Here is a 22,872-nt window from a genome sequence, read left to right as displayed (position 1 = left end):
CTATTCCTGCAATGTGATCTTGGTTCTCCTATTCCTGCAATGTGATCTCGCGCTGAGCTGATCTTGCTGTGACAAGATAAATATTCACTTTTTAGTTTGTGTCACTGTATTTCAACTAATAAAGGCTGTTTTAATGAGCTGTTGCCTTATAGAAAACTTTGTAATCATTTTTATTTAAAACAAATCTATTTTGATTGTATATGTATGAATTTCCTTTATCTGATTCTTTACTACCAAGGGTATTTGCATAATAACAGGATCTTTGTTTCATAGGCTCTAGTTGCTTATTCCCTAATATGAACACATTCCTGGCTGGCTTCAGGAATAGATGTATGCTTAAGAAATAAAGATCCTGGATCTAATGTTGATCTCACACCCATTTTACACTAGAGCTGACTTCCAAAGAGTTACTTCTGATTTACACTGATATGAGATCAGAGTTAGGCCTCCTGATTTCATCCTCAGTAATAAAGAATGAGTGGGAATTGAAATTGGAAAAATAGATAAGAATAATGTTTGACAAAGTTTCTAGGAAAGCACTTGCAGATGTCTAATTCAAATATTCAATTGGTTATATATGTAAGTTGTTCTGGGTGCTGTGACAGCTCATCATCTTGCAGGATAATATCTGTCACTTCTTTACCTTAAGATCTCTTGCACAAGAAAAAACTTTCACTGAATCTAGTTACTTTTTATGCACATAACTATGGTTATAGAACAAAAATAAACTGAAAAAAAAAATTAAGTAACTGATTACATTTAAACAATAAGGGTTGAACATGTATATCTATATCACTCGGTAAGGCCTGTGGTATGTCAAGGCCATATTGAGTAATATAGCTTTGCTTACTGTATTAAAGAAAAAAAACCAAACACATCATTTCCAAACTCCACAACCATAAAAGCGTTAATGTTTCCTTGGAAAGCTGTTTGGAAGGCAGGCTACCACTTCAGATCCCTGCGATTTAAGTCAGTTAGAATGCTATCTATTGAAGATTTTTATTTATACTACACCTATTTCTTGTTGCACTCTTCTGGGGATGCCAGAGATGGTTTTCCTCCTTCTCAACTTTCGTCTTCGCTGTAGTACAGATTGTGAATGAACAAGAGAGCAGCGTATACTAGCCTCTCTGTCAAAACCAACTCCTGCAACCCATAAATAGGTCTCATTAGCCTTTAGAAATGGTAAACAAATGTCATGGCTGGAACACAGCGGAGGTATGTGAGCTTGGAGCCTGTGAATAAATATAATGGAGCCCTTATGCAGCTCTTATGTAAATTATATTACGGTATATCACAGTGTTACTTCTAACTCCGGCTCCCTCTCAGCAGCCTGCACTGCCAAAAGAAACAGAAGGAGAAAAAAGAAAGTAAACAAATAAGAAAAGGAAAACAGTTAGGAATTCTCCATGGCAGGCATCTTTATCACAGCTACTTATTTGTTTGCCATGGAGACAATGAAGTCAACACCTCTGCAAAGAATGGTAGCAGCCAAGATGATAACCTGAATCTGGTCAGCTATATTCTGACTCATTTAAACAAACTAATTAACTAACTAAAAAACTGGTTCATAAAACCATTTTGCCATACTTTGCTAATTCTGAGGAGACCAAGGGGCTAAGGGAAAAGGTGAATAAAGTATTTTATATCCACATGCAAGTTTAGAGGACATTTTTCTTAACCGTTACATAGGGTCAACATTTAAATAAATGTGTACTTAAAGTTCAGTTTCTAAATCCACATTTAGCCACCTCCAAAACTGGCATGATTACCCCGCAGCCTCCCATGGAAGTCAGTGGTTGCTGCTGGGTGACCAGCACTTCTGAAAACTAGGCCACATACTTAGGTGTCTAAATGTGGATTTAAGAACTGAAATTTAGACACTCATTTTTTAAAACTTTGGCTATACAGAATAGATAAGAACATCTCATTTTGTTTACATTTGCATGGTGTTACTACTAAAGGAAGGTTTGTTTTTCTCCATGATCAATAAAAAATTAAATGGAAGACAGCCAAAAAATAGAGCACTTAGCAGGGGTGCTGGAACAATTTGAATAGTGGGGGTGCTGAGAGCCACTGAACCAAACTGTAAACCCGGTATATGATGGAAACCACTTCAAGCCAGGGGGTGCGGCAGCACTCCTCGTTCCAGCACCTAAGGCACTTAGCTGTGGCTGGCTTCTCTAGCAAATGCAAAGTCATGCTCTCTAAAGTTGGCAAGACTCATGTTTGAATAATTGGGCCAGGGCTATAAACAGTGAAGTTGGGGCTACTCTTTCTGTGGTTTGCAATTTTTAGAAAAAATAAAACAAAGCAACCCAATCCTGACTAAAAAAATAAAAAAAAATAAAAGCTCTATGTTAAATAGCGTATAATTATATTAAACATAATTATACACACACACACACATATTACATTACATAACAATGCAAAACATTAAAAAGTAACTTTCTTGTAAAAGTTCTTCTTGAAATCTACTACAGTGTAATAGAGGCTTCAGACAGATATCCCATAACCACCAGTGCCCCTGTAATAAGCAGAGGAAGAACTTTCTTTAATAATGAACAAAAGTGCTCTAAACTCCATTACCTGTAATTTTTTAACGTGAATGTTTATCGGGGTTTTTTTTTTTAACAAAATCAAATTGCTTTAAATAGCTGAAATTCCAGCAATTATGAGTTAGTTACACATGACCCATGTGGCCAATGTGTCAGGTCATCTCCCAGTGGCAGGTGGAGTAGGGTATACTCTCCCCTTTATGTGTACAAATTATTCACATTAATGTTAATGAGAATGATACACACTAAACAGCCAGAAGATTATGTACCATTCTAGGGATGTAAACGTGGTGAGTGGAAATTTGGTTCCAATTTATGACAGGTAGAGTCCAGACAAAAACTCTATTACTGGAAAAGTTGACATTTATCCCAGATCTAAGGGTATACGCGCCTCTAAATATGTATGTGTAACTTTAGTGACAGTAGGAAATAGGTGCGTGCATGCTGAGGAGAATATACTCTTTAAGGCCTCACATTGTACTTATAATTAATCCTGTTAGTTATCACAGTATTATTTTCTGCTCTGATGTCCCATAAGGATATCTGACCCTCACACCCTTCTCTGATTAGAGCACTACCAGAAAAGCACAAAGGAATAAATAATACTTACTTTTATGTTTTAAGTAGAGCTGTGCAAATAAAATAATTTTTGATTCATTGGCAATTTTGAAAAGTAAAATAAAAATGTTTTGGGTTAGACAGAAAATGAAAATTTTCCAAATTTTTGGCATATCGAAACAAATAAATAAAATCCTGGATCTAATAAAACACATTGCTTTGACAAAATCAAAATGTTTCAATTCAATTTTGACATTTTTTTTTTACATTTTTGATTTTTTTAAATAAAATTAAAGGAAATTTTTAAATGAAAAATCTTTTCAAACTGAAAAAAATCAAAATGTTTCATTTAGAAAATGTTGAAATGAAATGTTTCAATTTTTTTCAGATTTCCCCCCCTAAAACAATTTGGCAAAACTGACATAAATTCATCAATCTGGTGTCGCTGAATCTGCATTTTTCATAGGAAAAAAGCTTCAGCTGAACAGTTTCACCCAACTCTAGTTAGAAGTTTAACTGTAAGTACACAGCTTTTCTTGTTGATCATTACACTTGAGTCTTCAGTCAGAGAGGCTGCCTAGTTTGCACTCTGAAATTAATCAAAAATTGGTGCAAGGTAGTTTTATGGAAAACTCAGATGACTTTAGTACTCTAATCACTGAACCATACACGAGAAAGAGACAGAAAATGGAAGACAGACTGAAAGAAAACGGAAGCTTATTTTTGGCTTTTGGAAATAAATTATCCCTCACATTTAATATTGTATATACCTGCTGCATACAAATATGTAAACAAATTCATAAAATAAATAAAGCATAAACTAAGAGAGTTATAAATAAATGACGATGCCATTACTATACCTTCAGCTTAGCAGCATGAAAAGAGATCTCAAAGCAATGGCTTATACGCTGCATGATCATTACTTGCATATTTAAAGTACTGCAAGTGCTATAATATTTTCCCTGCCCTTATTTGCTCGGTTACATATGATTATCATATGATTAACCACTATGGCTTTCTGCATTATTTCAGTTAGCTAAATTCAAAGAGCTGTTTTATGCCCTTTTAAATGCCAGTTGCCAGTCATATACATAACAAAATTACACATCATACCGTGTAATTTAGTGTTAGATAACAGTTTGTAATGTGACACAAATACACTGGGCCAAATTAATACTGGATGTAATGCCATTGACTTCAGTGGATCTATATGAGGGAGGAATTGAGCCCAGTTAGTGTCCTGTACAAAATTAAATTCTTGAGTCAAAGTCTTGACTTATAGATTGTAAAGTCCTGTGTTTTGAAACACAGTTAATGTAATGAAATATTCTGACCTGACCACCCTTGAATCAAGCAAAAGAAATAGAAGAGATTTGTACCAGTGACATTGATGGGGATAATGCAAGAGGAAATCACTTGGGCATCTTGTTTCATTTTCTCCTCTGGAGTTGGGAGAGGTAGTGCTTTGCTCCAATTAGTTTGCTTATCCAGTGTAGAAGGGATATTATGTATTGGATTTTTCGGCCTCTGCCCTAGCATGACATCTGTGTCTTCCTCCTCTGGTGGATGGGACTGCAAATGAATACATTCAAAATCAGTGTTCACTGTTTAGTCATACAAGACTAATTTTTAAACAAAGCAGTAGAAAGAGATTAGAGGTAAATTACAGGTGAGCAATGAAGAATTATAGATATTCCAAACAATTGTATGACTATTGTTCCCACAGACACATGATGTACAGTAAGAAGATAAAAAATACCTCAACATACTGGAAATGTTTTAGTGTAGATTAAATGTGTATAGAACAATTTTTTAATGGGAAGAGGCATGCACTTTATTTGTTTGCATTTGCTGCAAGTGTGCACACAATTATGACTGATTTTAGGCATTTGTGCATGCCACTCTAGTATATGCGCATAAAATTGTGGTAAATGTGCATGCAAAGGTTTTGTACACAGAAGTACATTGACGACCACTGAAAACTGGCGCCATGTAAGCATTAATTTGAGGATATGCAGTAAGAGGCCCAAAGCTTTCAAAGTATCAATTCTTAGTTCAGAAAAAAAAGATACCAATTTCACTTTTACTAATCAGCCAGGAATGCAATCAGATTTAAGGATACAGAAAAACTACAGCTATAAATTTGGCTGTAACTGGTGTTGGTGATTATGGTGTCAAGACGAATATTAACCAAGGAGAGGATTAGCTGCTTAAGAACTAACTTAGGAACTAGGGCTGTCAAGCAATTAAAAAAATTATTTGTGTTTAATCGTGCGATTAAAAACATTAATTGCGATTAATCGCACTGTTAAACAATAATAGAATACTATGTATTTAAATATTTTTGGATGTTTTCTACATTTTCAAATATATTGATTTCAATTACAACACAGAATATGAAGTGTACAATGTTCACTTTATATTTGTTTTTGATTACAAATATTTGCACTGTAAATATGATAAAAGAAATAGTATTTTTCAATTCCCTCATTAAAAGTACTGTACTGCAATCTCTTTATCATGAAAGTTGAACTTACAAATGTAGAATTATGTACAGAAAATAACTGCATTCAAAAATAAAACAGTGTAAAACTTTAGAGCCTACAAGTTCATTCAGTCCTATTTCTTGTTCAGCCAATTGCTCAGACAAACAAGTTTGTTTACATTTGCAGGAGATAATGCTCCCCACTTCTTGTTTACAATGTCACTTGAAAGTGAGAACAGGCGTTCGCATGGCACTGTTGTAGCCGGCGTCGCAAGATATTTACATGCCAGATGCGCTAAAGATTCATATGTCCCTTCATGCTTCAACCACCATTCCAGGGGACATGTGTCCATGCTGACGACGGGTTCTGCTCAATAACAATCCAAAGCAGTGTGGACCAACGCATGTTCATTTTCATCATCTGAGGCAGATACCACCAGCAGAAGGTTGATTTTCTTTTTTGGTGGTTCGGGTTCTGTAGTTTCCACATTGGAGTGTTGCTCTTTGAAGACTTCTGAAAGCATGTTCCACACCTCGTCCCTCTCAGATTTTGGAAGGCACTTCAGATTCTTAAACCTTGGGTCGAGTGCTGTAGCTATCTTTAGAAATCTCACAACGGTACCTTCTCTGTGTTTTGTCAAATCTGCAGTGAAAGTGTTCTTAAAACGAACAACATGTGCTGGGTGATCATCTGAAATTGCTATAACATGAAATATATGGCAGAATGCGGGTAAAACAGAGTGGGAGACATACAATTCTCCTCCCAAGGAATTCAGTCATATTATTTTTTTAACGAGCATCATCAGCATGGAAGCATGTCCTCTGGAATGGTGGCTGAAGCATGAAGGGGCATGCAAATGTTTAGAATATCTGGCACATAAATAACTTGCAATGCCGGTTACAAAAGTGCAATGTGAATGCCTGTTCTCACTTTCAGGTGACATTGTAAATAAGAAGTGGGCAGCATTATCTCCCATAAATGTAAACAAACTTGTTTGTCTTAGCGATTGGCTGAACAAGAAGTAGGATTGAGTGACCTTGTAGGTTCTCAAGTTTTACACTGTTTTGTTTTTGTGTGCAGTTATGTAACAAAAAAAATCTACATTTGTAAGTTGCACTTTCATGATAAAGAGAATGCACTACACTACTTGTACGAAGTGAACTGAAAAATACTATTTTTTATCATTTTTACAGTGCAAATATGTGTAATAAAAATAATAATATAAAGTGAGCACTGTACCCGTTGTATTCTGTGTTGTAATTGAAATCAATACATTTGAAAATGTAGAAAAACATCCAAAAATATTTAATAAATTTCAATTGGTATTCTATTGTTTAACAGTGCGATTAAAGCTGTGATTACAGTAATCACGATTAATTTTGTTAATCACAATTAATATTTTTAGTTAATCACATGAGTTAACTGCGATTAATCGACAGCCCTATTAAGAAGTTTGAAGTATTATTTAGAAACCATGCAAATATTTCAGAACATGCTACCCATACAACTAGACATGGAAGTATAGAAGGCCAAATAAGCAAGAGAAAAGGCATGGAAGAAAAACAGGTGTTTTTAAATAGAATAAAGGTCCAGAACTCTAATGCTGTTGTAGTTTCACTTAACAATAAAGTAATAAGTGAAAAACATTTTCTCCTAACTTTACAGTTAAAGACACATTTTCAAACTCTCTCTGTTTCCATTTTGTTTGGAAATGGAGGGGAGGGGGAACCACATGCCTTACTCTATGTCTGCCCTACTTTCCCCCTTTTTGAAGTTAATACACTTCTATGTAGTGAATGATCAGTCCTTGACTAGTTCAGGACATCTGCTTATGTCTTTTTCTAAATACTGTGGAATATTTTTGAGCCTGGTTTTCTTTTCAGTGTTAAATTCCCAGCTGGCTAACTATTGGGGCTCTTGCCTCTGGCTGTTGTTTACAGTATATTTTCAGAGTGTTAGTTTTGTGCACCTATGTGGTTAAGACAAACATTTTTTCTCCCTTTCCTTGGCACAGCATTTAGCATGTAGTTACCTAATATTACACGATCACACCCAAATTATCATCTTTGTGCCATTCCTCTTCATAGAGTTCCCACAAATCCTGTGGGAGTTGAAGGTCTAAAGCTTGGCAAACATTTCCAAACCAGTTCCAAAAGTGTTTAAGATCATACTTAGCAGCCACTTATTTAAACTATTCCAGGACACTTACCTTATAAGTGTTATCTGCGAAAACACCCACAAACCCAGGAGACAGGGTATCTTCCCCCCCTTGAGAAAAATGTTTTTTTCCATATACGGTTTTAGTAAAACTTTGCAGCCTTCTTTCTCTCCTCAGCTTTTGTGCTGATCACCAGCAGACGTGAGTAGCTCATATAAACTTCAAGCACAAAAGACTTTGTTTCCTAGGTAACTTCCCCTCCCTTCTCTCCCCCCCCAAAAAGTTTGGGGCATTGGGGAAACACACACACACACACCATTTTGTTGCTGATTCCTTCCCTGAATAACAATGGATTGCTGGACAAAGAAAGCGTAGTGACCTGACAGCAGGCTCTGACTGTCTGCCAAAGCTACTGTTTGCAAACAATGGGAATGACAACTGTCCAGAGAATGAATGTATGCTTTTGCTCTGGCATCATTTTGATGGTTTCGAAAAATATTGGTCTATTCTGAACATTGCAAGAAAATAAAATGCAATCACCCCCATTATAGAGTCCATCTCGATCCAGACCTTCAAAGCTAGTCAATAGGAGGAAATGATCCTGCAGTCCACTAAACCTATTACAGTTACCCAAAATGGGGAAAAAACGTGGTTGTTGTTCCTTATTGATAAGAGAGTAACACACAAAAGTTTTCTTTGAGATAGTGCAACGAAGTGAGAAGCGAAAAGCAAGCAAAAGAAAGGGTTAGAGGTTTGAAAGAGAGAAAATGAATGAGACAGGGCTGTTAGTTTAAGAATGCTTGTTTTTCCAATACCTTTCTACTCCATGGGGTCATGTGGCAACACTCAGTGGGGGAAGGCGAGCGGGTGCTGTTAAACTATAAACATGAAATGTGGGGGGAAAAAAGATAAAATTAAAAACATACACAAAATGTTTTTGATTAAAGCACATCAATTCTGTCTAGAGAAACCGCTATAAGATTTAAATTGAGCTATAACTGCAATTTGTTTCCAGCTGAAGAATTCACCTTCCTGAAAAGGTTCCTTTTCTCTGAATAAACCCCCATCTCATCACTTGGCGCATAAAGACATGTCCACACCCCAAAACTGTACTGATTTAGCTAAATTGGTTTAGCAACTAATATAGTTAAATTGAGGCAGCCTTCTGGTGTGACCATTGTTAAAAATCATCTTCAGAGTGCCTTATATAGCTTTAGCTTAGGTCAATTCCTTACAGATTTAAGTCAAAACTTTGTAAGGTACTCGTCCAAATTACATGTCAATTATCTATTTCATGACTAAGTTAAAGATTTATCTGCTCATCTGAAAATAATGGCTGAAAATAAGGCTGATTCTAAAGATGATATATCTAAATCTTCTGTAGATCAATTTCAATTTTTTGACGTTACCATTAAAACAGCCTAAGTAGTAATCATTATGTCAGAATGACAAGGACAATTGGCTTTATATGCATTTGCATAATGCTTTAAAGGGTAAATAGAGATGTCCAGCACATTACATGTTCTGGGTGAATTGCAGGATGTTTGATGTCTTTTTATCCCCAAGATCCTGGTTTGTTTGTGATTAGTGTCTTGTTTTAACACCTATGACTGAGTGATGACGTCTTTTGAAATGATACATGAAAAATCAAAAAATCAAAAGAAAATTTAGCCCTCGATAACCTTAAAAAGCTTTGATTACCAAGTGTTGCTCAATTTGGTTAATAGTGGCTCTCAACTGGTCTCATTTTGTAGGCCACTCACAGAAGAGAAATGCTATTATGGGCCATCTTCCCTCCTGATCGACACGGAAACATATCTGCTGTAGTGAATCACAGACCCAGTGTGAGAACCACTGGAGTGAGTTCTCTTTTTCCACAGCAAGCAGACAGATGTGCTGAGGCTCCCAGGTCCTAATTCTTGGTACTGAACCAAGACAGCTTTCCATGGGAATAACATCACCCCCTCTACACCTACCCAGTACCTATACAGCAGAGACCCCTCCAGCATTATCTTGCTTCCTTGTGCAGGACTAACACTGACTGAAACTTCCAAAATTAGCTGCCCACACATCTGATGGAAATAAGGAAGAGCAAATCAAATCAGAGACCACTTCCAATTTATTAAAAATAGCTAGCAAGCCATCTAGATTAGGTCCAAAACCAATTCTCTTAAAATGGGAAAGGGGCTAGGAAACGTTACTTTAGCACAGACCAGTGTCTGATACTACTGCAGACAAATGCTTTCATGGATTATGAAGGGAACCGAAAGAATAATACATGAATAATTTAAGTTTCCACTAGTTCTTCAGATATGCAAGGATGATATCACCTAGTCACCAGTAATCTACCCAGAGCAGAACCACAGCAGTAGAGATTATCCATGCAATTCAACTTTGCTGCTGAAGATTTCAAAGGATTCCTAAGAAGAGTGCTGAATCGAGACAGACCTCTCAGGAGTGGCAGATTCTTAAATGTGGGAATCCTTGTGCTGTTAAACAAAGGGCCACCTGGGGCCTGTCAGCGCAGTGGTGCCCAAGGGAGAGGAGAGAGCATAGGGATTCCTTCTCTCCAACTTTGCGCCTCTGCTCCAAGGCTGAAAACGAGTGCAAGGACTGCTCCATGTTTGCACCCAAAACAGCATCTGCCTCCCCAAAAGGAACAAGCGATGGCAAGATTGGGGCCACAAATTAGGCAGAGAAGATGGCCTCAATTAGAGGGGAGCACATGTTGTAGCTTATAAAAGCGTGAGTGGTGTCTGCACTAGTCCAGTGCTCCCAGGATTACTGTGTCTGTCCTAGGGAGCTACTACTGGTACGGTCTGCCTGCTCCCTAGCTCCTCTCAAAGGCCACAGTATCCCCAAATGGGCCATTTATGTTCCACTGAACTCTCTACCAGTATCTACAACAGTTTTTATTTGTTAAGGAGTGGAGAGGGATCCCTTTCAAAATACAGCCCCCCCTCGAGAAGTGGGATACGGTAATGATGATTTTCCAGGTACCACAGTAACAAAAACTGGTTTATTCTAATAGTAGGTTTTGCTGCCCAACTACTGTTATAATACAAGCATTCTCAGAAGACAATGTGCAATTGAAGCCTAGAAAATGAAATCCTGTGTGGGACAGTGGGAAAGAGGCTAAAATCACATGACTGATAGGGAGGTTTAAAAAAAAATCATTAATAATGCTTTGTTGCTCAATGCAGACTGCATAATGCCTGAATTACTTTCCAAGAATTACTGCTACTACTTTTTTTTTGAAAATCCTTAAGTGGATTAAAAAAATTAAGAAACTCTGCTCCAATGCTGAAAGCAGCCAAAAATGCCAACAAAGCATAACAGTGTATTCATATTAATGGCCTAAAAAATATCAGCACTGATAAAGGCATTCAACGCACACAGAGATGTTATGGGATTTCTGAATGACTTAATCGGTAAGAGGCCATAATCTACATTAGAAGTGCTTGTGCAGCCAGAATCCTATTGGCAAAAATATCAGGATTGTCTAATGAGTGAATAGAAAAGATCTGCATTGAAATACAACTCTAAAGAAAGACTTTGATATGACTACACCACAATACTAGGTATTTAAAAAATAACAGAGATGAAAGAAGGAATAAAATGGGTGAAGAAAAAACTTGTTAAAAGACAGTATTACTTAAATATCCACTTTTCCACTCTCAAGCCTTGGCTTCAAGAAAAAAAGGTGTGTTCTTAATGCAGGTAGCTAACTCGAGTTAAATCTGAGTGAAGATAAGGCAGTCTGTAGTTTGCACAAAAGTCAGCAGGTCGTGTTAAAGATATGGGAAAACCTAGTCTAAAATCTACTTGCCAACTCATGTGAAAACTACAGACGGTCTTGTCTTTACTAGGCTTTTACCTCAAGTTAGAACGCCAGTTAAAAACCCGTCTTTTTTCTTAGTCAGGGCACTGCCTTGATGACCAGTTAAAATCCAGCCAAGCTTGGTAGTGATTTGCCATCTGATGACTGGTCAGTGATCTCATTTCAGTTCTCAATAGACTCCATCATAAAAAACCCCACAAGTGGTGGCAGTTTCAGCATAGAGGCCAAGAACTGAGCTGGCATGAGGCTACACTATTCATTCAATTCCAGGTGGTTCATCCAGATTAAGAGTGAAGCACTTTGGTGGGGCAATCTGAGGAAGCTTTGCACTGTTGCTGTCAGTGTTTTATCTGTGCTGTGGGTAAATACAGATTTTCAGACAAGGCTGTCAAGCTGGCATCTTTTAGCATCATTAACTTCCCTCTCCTTTCCAGATTGAATCAGATCAGGCACTGTCTTTTTCAGATGCTACTTCCTATGACAAATTATAGGCCCAATCCTGCCAGGTGCTGAGCACTTTGCAAGATGGACCCTAATGATAAAATATTAAGGTGTGATTACTGATTTAGGTAGCCATTATTTTGTGCTGCCCACCTTAAGACCCCTTACATCTGATATTCCAATGTGCTGGGCACCTATAAATCCATTTGAAGTCAACTGGAGCTGCAGGTGCTCAGCTTCTCTGAAAATCTGGACGACGATGTCTCAAAATGGGCACCCAAAATCAGAAGCCACGTTTGAAATGTTGGTTTAACTGAATTTCATGATACCATGTACAGCATATGGGATGTCTCCATTGAACACAAAGAACCAAATGCAATACGATCAGCGCAGAGCCTTCATTTAAACCCTGGTTTTTTCTTTCTTTTGTCTTCTCAATAACAACATTATAAAGTTGCAATTTAATCTAAAAGTAAATTAAGTTTGTGCTGATTTCACCATTCTCCTCCTACAGATGTGGGTGAATCTCTGTATCTTGAGCAGTTGGTATATGCCTTCATACAGTTATTTTATTATTATAATTATTGCTATTATTACCTATTTGTATTACGTTAGCACTTAGAAGACCCAATTGAGAAGTGCATCCTGCTGTATTAAACAGCCATAGTGACAGACGGTCCCAGCCCCTAAGAGCGTACGTTCTCAATAGACAAGACAAAGGGAGGAAGAACGTAAAGTATTATCCCAGTTTTACAAATGGAGATCTGAGGCAGAGAGAGATTATGGGCCTGATCCAAATGCAATGAAGTCAGTGGAAAAATACTAACTGACTTTCCCAAGATCATACAGGAAGTCTGTTGCAGAACTGGGTATTGAACTGAGATCTCCCAAGTTGCTGCTCAGTACCTAACCACAGATGAACCTTCCTACATTTCAATTTTCTAGTCTTTGAATAAAGTAATTAGAGTGCAATTGTGACAAACAACAACAAAAGCTAAGAAAGTCAAAGGCTGATGAGGGTATGCCTGACAATCTGTCCTCACCTCACTCCATTGTGGGGAAAAATAAAGGTAGGATAATGTAAAGCAAGAACAAAATGTCATTATTTAAATAGGTCATATCTGGAGGGTTGGGGGTTGGTTTGTTTTTTAAAAAAAAATCTCTCAGAAACTCAAAAGACCAGCTCTAACTGGCTTGGGAAATATGTAATTAGTCATGAAATCATATTAAACACCCCGGGCCATTCTGGCCTGTCAGATAATTTTGCATGTAGGCAGTTTTTCATAGTGCATTTTATTTGTGTTGTTGACAAACAGCGATGGCAACAGTCGATCTGTTAAATACAAATTCAGTATTTTTGAAGGCATTTTTCTGCACGGGACTAGAAAAATTCTTCTGAAGCCATTCCAGTCTAGTGTGTAATTAATTACTTAGGGACTTCTGCTGCACTGACACATGTGAATACCGTTACTTTTATGAGAGATCCCAGCATCTTCAATGCAACTCTTTTCATGGCTGTAATTGTTAATGTGCCAAGTCTTTGAAATATCAGGCTACCCATGTAAAAATCTTAATTGCACAGATATATCTCCTATTTTCAGCATCTCTTCGACGTTAACCACTTCTGTGCAGTATAACATACCAGGTGATGCAAACCTTAAGACTAACCAATGCAAGTGACCATGAAGGCCACCTGCAGTCGGGCACTTGCCAGCTTGGCAATACATAGACCAACTCAATTTCCTGCTCCAGCAATAGGATGAGGAGGAGGAAATGCAGCTGGTCCACAGGGAGTGGCAAATCACTACTTGATTCCCTTTTCTCCTCCCAGGAGTTTTGGGCTCCAGTGTCGTTTATGGTTTGCAAATAGTAAGGCAAGGCTTGTGAAAAAAGCAGTGTCCGTGTTGCCTTAGCACACCTCATTTGAAGTGACAGTATTACAGGAAATGTTGGCATTTCAAAGTAAGTGACTGCACAGCGGATATGGGACCTATGGCAAAAAGGTTAAAGGAGAAATATAAAACCAAGAGCAAACAACTCATTTGTGTTCCTCTATTCAAAGCTGTTTAGTGAGTGCAGAAAAGTTTTCAAGAGCAGAAAGTTTTTATTCCCTGTATGTTTGTTTAATTTAGAAATGGCTAAACTGATTTTTCCCCCCTCAAATTAGTTCAAAAATTCACTTAAATTGTATATGCTAAATGTTAGCCTGCAGGAAATCTTGATGGCTGATTCCCAAACCCCTGCAAGGAGAGGAAGTGCTGACAAAGCTTTAACAGTAATGTGACCAATGCCACAGTTTATAATTCAAAAAACTTTATTGTTGACCCCCCCTAAGAGCAAGAACTAACAAAAAGGCAAACAAGGGGATTAAGCATTGTTTATAGCCCTGATTTCTGTACCACTGGACACGTCAAAGAGAGAGGGCATGCTAGAAACTTCCTTTCTGGATGACCTTATGAATAAAATTTAAAAAGCTGAAATTCACCCCAGTGCAGAGGGTCAGCATGTAGCCCAAACACCACATAAATCCAATTTAAGTGGTGTATAGGACTTGTCTTGGCCTACTTCACCCAAAATGAATATACAACTCTTCAATAATAAGACTCCATAACTTTTAAATATGAAAACAAAAATCTATATATTGGAAAAATAAGCTGTAGGAGAAATGTGAACTAGTGGTTTGAAACCAGTGCTGAAACCAGGATCTCTTGAGTGCTAATTCTGTCTCTAACACTGACTTTTTCAAGTGGCACTGGGTGAATCACTTAACCTCCTTGTCTCAGCTTCCCCATTTGTAAAATGGAGAGTTTACTTCTTCTCTACATCATAGGCAAATGGCAAGGATGAATTAAACCACTTTTGTAGAGTGCTTTGGAATTGTAAAGCACTGTGTAAGTGCTAAATAATGTCATTTCCCCCCATAACAGAATTTTAAGAGATCAGAACAAATCATTTGTTTGTCTTATGTAGCCAAGGCAAAACTACTGATTTAATTGATAGAATAATTAACATTGTTGGGAAGAGGAAAAGAAGTGCTAGTAAAAGATCAGCATATTTCCAATAGTTCGAACAAAGGGTTGTGTACTATATTTAGAGATTAATATTCTGTAACTGCACAGTATCTTTTTCATGTAGTCAGGCAATACTGGTAGAGAAAATAAAGAATAGTTCTTGCCATGCTATTTTTCCCCATTTTATTGCTATAAGACACAATCTTGCTCGCCTGCCTACTCTCAGAATTTACATCTCCATATGTTTTATTTTCCACAAGTTTTTGTTTTATCTGCTTGTGGGTGTTTATTTTAGTTTGGAACATTACAAGTGTGATCTGTTAAAATGTTGACAATCCTTTAATGATTAATGGAATGCTTCAGTGTTTTGACAATGTAAATACAAAAATAAGATTTGTTTTCTGACAGAAGTCATACCACACATGGTGTTCTAACAGACGAAGGCATATAATAATAATCCTATAACATCAGACTGTATGTACCACACTTAGTGTTTATATATTGCTTTACATATTCAATCTGCAGATTCAATAGTACAGATATCTTTTTTATGAAGAATGGTAGGTGCCATTTGTGCATAGGAAGTGCACAGCGTGATTAATTAAAATCCTTCAGCCCCTTAGTATTTCCTTGAGGTTTCACATGGCTTCAACACAAAACTGTGAAACTTGGTGTGTTTGACTTGAGTTTCCCTTTGAATCATTTAAAAGTGGTATATACAAAGCACTGCAGAACATACCACAGGGAATATTTCTGAAATGGCAGGGAGATGGACTAAATAACCTGATGGGTCATTTCCATTCCTTACTTGTTCCGGATGAGGTCTTGTCTAAGGCTAGGTCTACACTACAGCGGGGGGTCGACCTAAGATACGCAACTTCAGCTACGTGAATAGCGTATCTGAAGTGGCGTATTTTAGGTCGACTTACCTGGCTGTGAGGACGGCGGCAAGTCGACCGCTGCCGCGCCGCCGTCGACTCCGCTACCGCCTCTTGCCGCGGTGGATTTCTGGAGTCGATGGTAGAGCCATCAGGGATCGATTTTATCGCGTCTTCACTAGACGCGGTAAGTCGATCCCCGATAGACCGATTGCTACCCGCCGATCCGGCGGGTAGTGAAGACGTGCCCTTAGGATGGGGAAAGCAAGTTCTGAAAACAGAAGTCTCTTGAATCTCTGCCCAGACTGTATTTACAGTCAAGCTTAAACTGAACTTTGCATATGTCAGTATGTATTTCAAAATGTGAAAGTGTTCCCCCCATTTCTGAAAAGTATTTATGTCCTGAAGTTGAACGGCCAGAGATCTGTGAGAAAACTTGTTCTTCTGAGATTTCCAGACCAATTCTGCAGAATCACAAGGTTCTGAACTCAAATTCTGAACTTTTGGAGCTTCACGCTTCACTAGACTGAGTGGGGCACCAGAAAAAAAGAAGAAAAGATTGAAGAATGTGAAACAAAAGTCGTAATTTCAGTCACAATGACACAGAATCTCAGTTTTCAATGGCTGTAGTAGGAGGTGTTACATGCAGGGTTGTCATGGGAACGTCTGAGGAATAACCCCCTTGTTCTGTCAAGTCTGTGTCTTTCCCAAATTGCTTTTGTTTTCTTCATAGGCAAAAGGGGCAGCATGAGTGGTACTTAGACTTCTGCTTGGTGGAAAGGTAAGACAATAAGCTGAATTTTGGACACATCTTGCCCTGGACACCTAAAAAGTTTGATGATCCTACATTATGTTGTGTTTTCTAGTTTATTTTCCTTATCAAATGTAATCCTTAATTTATTATTGGTTGTTCTATTTATTCTCTACCAAACGCATGTTTTACAAAGCCAAGACAACAACCTGAACTTTAAAACATTAAAGTTGTGTCCAAAATGCTCAAACTTGGGTGCCTAAAGTTATGCATCTAAGTAAATAGGCTGTTTTGCAGTAGTACTGAACTGCTGCAGCTCCCATTGAATCCACGGGAGCTGTAGGTAGTAATCACCTCTGAAAATCAGGCCACTTGCTGAATGTTAATGTACCCAAGTTTGAAAAGTTTGGTCTGTAACTTTTGGAATTTCCTCATTCCCAATTGTTTGAATTTTCAGCCTTAAAGATGCATTGAAAATGGCTTTTTGTTGGCGTGAGCTAGTTTTTCTTTCATGAGCACGTTCCTTGAAGGCAAAGGAAGGGAAATACAGAATATGCTGCTGTTCCATGTATGAAAATTCTGGTGGGTTTCAGCCATAATATTTTGTTACTTAATTAATGGTCAGGCAATGCAACCAGTAATTGGCATAATACACCAAAAATTATCCATCAGCTCCCAGAAGCATTTAGAAATTCAGAGAAGTCAACAAGCCTATTGCAGCAGATGTAACACACTGAAAAGGGAAATCTCACCTCTGACAGTATTTTCAACTTTCTTTAATAATGATGCCATTAAATTGGGGGGAGGGAGGCCTGACAAATTCAATTAGTCCTCCACTGTTTGATTGAAGATTTGTAAGAGCTACTCCAACAGTGTTTGCCAAGCAGTGTCTGTGTTCATGCGCACTCTATACCACCTTGCCACATCCTCTCCTTTTACAACTCCCCCATGAATGCAGAGTGCTCTAATCAGCACTTTGGAGCACCCTCGATTTGAATTAGTAAAACAAGACATTGCCAGCTAACTAGAGGCCAGTAGGATCAAGTGCTCCAGTAACTTTTGCTTGCTCCTGCTTGGGGGAACGTTGAGCCTGGGCAGTTTCCAAAAAAAACCCAATCAAGATGCACACAAGGCTTGACTCTTTCTTACAGGGAAAAAGGTGTCAGACATCTGCAGTTAACATGGCTTAATTTCTGCAAGTACAGAGCTCAGGTTGTTGCTCATTATTAATTATTATTTTATATTACATATATGAAAGTAGTGTCTAAATCTACTAGTTACTTTCCAAACACAGCTATGATTCAGTCCTTTCACCACAGAGCATACACTTTCAAAGGCAAGTTTTTTTCCTCATCTGATGCTAGTTAAGGAAACTTTACGTTCAATATACTTCCAAATTATTACATTGAACCAATTCAGACCCAGAACCTGGCATCATCTTGGACACCTTTCTTCCTTGCCTCTCATTGACCCTTTTGTCTTCTCTGCTCTGCCTATGATACCACCTTTCACCTATTTCTCCTGCAAACGTCTTCCCCTCTTTCTTCTACGCTGCCCCTAATCCCAGAATGTCTTTTCTTAGCTGATTCACAAGGCCCCCATCCTTGTTCAAGTGCCTCCTTAACACTCACCTCTGCCATGGGGCCTCCTTGATATTAGCCATCTAAAACATCCATTTAGTTAAAAAATAAAATAAACAGAACTAATCCTTACCTTATAATGCAATTTGTGTTTTCCGAAAAGAAACAAAACACTTCATTGGAACTGGCTGCAGATTTGAACACTGCACTAGGAGCTCATCACTAGCTGGAAGTGTGCATTACCCTCAGATCCCTTTCCCATTACTACACTTTTGTACTACATTTGTATATATTTTATTGCTAAATTAAGTATGTGACTATACAATACCTAGCTACCCACTTATTCCAGTACAGCCATATGTCTAGGTGCCCAGTTGCATATTGTGTACATATACAAACAGGGTGAAATTCATCCCTGTGATGATGCCAACATAAGGTGTATGCATTATTTAAGTCCCAATAAGCTTGATTTTGGGCGCCTAAGTGGGATTTGGGACTTGCACTGGTCCTTAGCACAGGGGAGAATTTCACTCACAGTGAAGTTCTCAAAATATTGGTGAGACTAATTCCTTTAACAATGGTAGATCTGTGAGATCAGTAATTTAATTTCAAATTTGTGCCAAGGGCTAGTCAGTACACACACATTGGGTCAGAGCTTCAGGTGGTGTTAATCAATGCAACTTCATTGATTGCACTACCATTTTTACTTGTTGGCTCTTGAGCTAGACACAATACTCACATAAGTCTATGGTACAATAAAATATCTGAATGTACAGTACTGTACAATGGCAGAGCAGAGTCCATTAGCAATAAAAATTGTGACTAGAGATGGATGAGTACTTTGTAGGCATGTGTGTAACTGCAGGTACCTTGGGTATTAAAGCGGTATCATTACCTCCCATCATTATTTGAAATGCTAGAATTCCTGGTTCTTGGCAATGGTACTTCCAGGACTCAAATTACAACACTAAGTTTCCTCTTGGAAGTATTACACCTTGCTCAGGCATTAGTTAAGAATGACACCTGAAGGTATTGTGGCACCTGTATAGGAGGATACAATCTCAAGTGCCCATCAGTCTCCTAATGGAATCTTCAAAATGTAACCCACAATATCTTTACTGGAAACCAGCCTGTGTTTTGTTACTGATCAGGCAGAGACCAATGTCAACTGTATTGTAACCACACAAATCTATAGAGTAATTATTAAGCATGATGATAAAGGTCACAATGAACATCATTATTATTAGGTCCAATAATAATATACAAGTTATAGCTTTAGTGTGCATGAAAAGCTTACTGTTAGCAAGTGCCGGTCCTTTATCTCTTTCCTCTTCTGACTGTAGATTGCAGGGAAGGAGGGAAATGGGGGAACCACCACAGAGATGGGCCCTGGGACTTTCTGCTCTCTGTTATCACCCCGGTTTCGTTGTTCTGTTTAGAAAATGGAGAAACTAGAAGTCAGTTTTTCTTATTGATGCAGTAAACAAAAATCTCTTTATTGAGATTTAAACAGATATAAATAATGAAGTTTAATCTTCTAGCAAAGATTCAGGCTGGTCTTCTTCCTCATTATTATTATTTCTGCAGTAGCACCCAAACCATGAATGGTGCTTTCCAAAAACAGAGGAAGATTTAGTGTTTGCCCCAAAAAGCTTGCATTCTAATGGTACAGCAAGTGAGAGCTACAACAGCGGAGGAAACAGAAGAGTTGGTAGACAAAGAGTCAGAAAGCAAGGACACAGGGTTGCTATACATGTAATTGTTACTAAATGTGTACAAAGTTCCCCACATACCCCATTAAAATCCCCTTCCAAGGCAAAGTACCCAAACCTTTTTGAGTGCTGAGGTTTTACAAAACTAAAACCCAGACTTGGCTCATTTAATCTTTAAACAAAATAGATCATATACTCTTTGGAACGTTAGCAACTCAAATCCCAACTAAAAGATCTGTCCTGGGTCTGGTTCTATTCAATATCTTCATAAAAGGTTTAGATAATTGCATAGAGAGTACATTTATAAAGTTTGCAGAAGATACCAAGCTGGGAGGGGTTGCAAGCACCTTGGAGGACGTGATCAGAATTCAAAATGATCTTGACAAACTGGAGAAATGGTTTGAAGTAAACAGGATGAAATTCAATAAGGACAAATGCAAAATTCCTTCCACTTAGGAAGGAATAATCAATTGCACAAATACATAATGGGAAATGACTGCCTAAGAAGGAATACTGCAGAAAAGGATGTGGGGGCTAAACTAAATATGAGCCAACAAAGTAATACTGTTTCACAAAAAGCAAACATCATTCTGGGATGTATTAGCAGTGGTGCTGTAAGCAAGACATGAGAAGTAATTCTTCCACTCTATTCAGAACTAATAAGGCCTTACCTGGAGTATTGTGTCCAGTTCTGGGCACCACAGTTTGGGAAAGATGTGGACAAATTTAGAGAAAGTCCAGTGGAGAACACCAAAAATGATTAAAGGTCTAGAAAATATGATCTACGAAGACAGATTGAAAAAACTGGGTTTGTTTAGTCTGAAGAAGAGAAGACTGAGTGGGGACATGATAAATATGTAGAAGGTTGTTATAAAGAAGAAGGTGATAAATAGTTCTCCTTAACCACTGAGCACAGGACAAGAAGTACTGGGCTTAAATTGCAGCAAGGGAGATTTAGGTTAGACATTAGGAAAAACTTCCAAATTATAAGGGTAGTGAAGCACTGGAACTAATTACCTAGGGAGGTTGTGGAGTCTCCCTCATGGGAGGTTTTTGAGAAAAGGTTAGATAATCACCTGTCAGGGATAGTCTAGATTTAAGTTCTGCCTCAGTGCAGGGGACTTGACTAGATGACCTATCGAGGTCTCTTCCAGTGCTACATTTCTATGATTTTTATGATTCGATGATAGAAACCCTTCTGGGTCACTCCCACATATCTAGCCCCCATAATGCAGATCACAGCAGGAGACTGCTCCCCTAGAAACATAATTAAAATCCAGATAATGGTTGTTGAAGATGATCTCCCCATTGGTAAAGAGAGAAATTGCTCGTAAACATGCAGATTTATTTCCATCTCTTACACAAAGTTAAGACGAAACAGAGCAAAGGAGGCTCAAAGATCAAGAATTTTAAATAACTAGAAAAAAACACATGATTTATTGTCATCACCCAAAAATCTGACAATTTCCTACCTGTAATTTGTTTTTGTCTTAAATACAAACAAAATCAAAAGAGAAAAAGATCAGTAGGCAATCCATGGAAGATAAAGTGCAGCTATTGTCCCCTTTGAAGACTGAATGCAATTCTGAAAGGCTTCCATAAGCTAAGTATTACATGTACCGTAAGGATAAGGTGGATTCATCATTGACCATGCCATGGCACAAATGTCCAAGATGAAAGAGTATCCACTGAGGCCACAGGCCATTGGAAGGTTCACTCTCCTAAAAGACACTACATCGGAGGCTAATGAGCCTGAGGTCTCCCAGAATGGGACTTAAATTACATCCCAAATGGTAGTGAGGCCAACGCAGAGATGCTTTGGACCCAAAGCCTGACTACCAATGGGAGCTTCTTTTGCCTAGAAACATTAAGAGGTATAATAGAGTATTGAGTACACCTCTACCCCGATATAATGCTGTCCTCGGGAGCCAAAAAATCTTACTACGTTATAGGTGAAATGCATTATATCGAACTTGTTTTGATCTGCTGGAGTGCGCAGCCCCGTCCCGCCCTGGGAGCATTGCTTTACCGCGTTATATCCGAATTTGTGTTATATCGGGTCACATTATATCGGGGTAGAGGTGTATATCAATAGGTGCAGTGAGAAGAAATAAGAAGGAACATTCCAAGCTAGGATTTTATTCCCTGGTTCCACAGCTGCATCAGGTTCTGACTGCTTGACTGGGACCAGGGAGATGGATGCTGAGGCAAAGACTTGTCCCACAACTGAGGTGTCTGTCTTCAAGGCTCTGGCTATACTAGTCTCTCTCAGTTCCAAGAAAATTTCAAGCTCTACGGAGTCTTTCATTCCTAGAAAGCTCTAGTATTGAAGTCTCTCCAGCATCAATCCATGCCCAAACTCAAGCTTCTTCAAAATCTTCTGGGAATCCGTGTGAGACAGGGGAATGGTTGTGTCTTTTTTCTCCCTCTGTTCTTGATGCCAAGGTAGAAGTAGTTCCATTAATGTTAGCATGCAGAACCAATGGAAGCGCAAGCTAGATTCTTTTTCACCAACTGCATTCTCAGCAACATCGTCAGCTAAGTACCAACAGAACAGTCTTTGTCACTGGCATTTGATGAGTGAGGCAAGGAGAACGTAACTTGTTTTTCTGATCTAACACTGAGTTTGAAGAAGTGGCAGTTAAAATATCTTTTTACTTGTAAATAATGCAAATTTGATATAGGAAGTATAAAGTAGGAAATGCTACTTTTAGGTGTTCTTTTCAGAGTATAATTGCATTTTACAATAAAAAATACATAGAAAATAAAATATAACAATGTATGACAAACTGCTAATGCTGCAGAATTAATATTAAATCCTGAAGATAGTACATTGCCAAAGCACAATTCGTTATTTAACACCATTACCCATTTCTCTCCACTGCCTTTATGCTTTGG

General features: G+C 38.1%; 1 protein-coding gene across 1 annotated transcript in view; it reads right to left on the bottom strand.

The window, feature by feature from the left end:
• The window catches only part of LOC113406186 (Nance-Horan syndrome protein-like), a 32,761-nt gene that overhangs the window by 8,100 nt on the left and 1,789 nt on the right, over positions 1 to 22,872 (bottom strand). The window contains exons 2-5 of the mRNA XM_026649334.1: positions 19,560 to 19,693; positions 8,576 to 8,638; positions 4,496 to 4,688; positions 1,015 to 1,146 (exon numbers count right to left, since the gene is read on the bottom strand). Of these exons, the coding sequence (XP_026505119.1) occupies positions 1,015 to 1,146; positions 4,496 to 4,688; positions 8,576 to 8,638; positions 19,560 to 19,693 (522 nt within the window). The remainder of the gene's footprint in view (positions 1 to 1,014; positions 1,147 to 4,495; positions 4,689 to 8,575; positions 8,639 to 19,559; positions 19,694 to 22,872) is intronic.

The sequence above is a fragment of the Terrapene carolina genome, unplaced genomic scaffold (genome assembly GCF_002925995.2).
Source record: "Terrapene carolina triunguis isolate 2854851 unplaced genomic scaffold, T_m_triunguis-2.0 Scaffold23, whole genome shotgun sequence".
NCBI lineage: Eukaryota > Metazoa > Chordata > Testudines > Emydidae > Terrapene > Terrapene triunguis.
The sequence above is the reverse complement of the archived record's forward strand: the minus strand, read 5'-3'. Positions and strand labels throughout refer to the sequence as shown.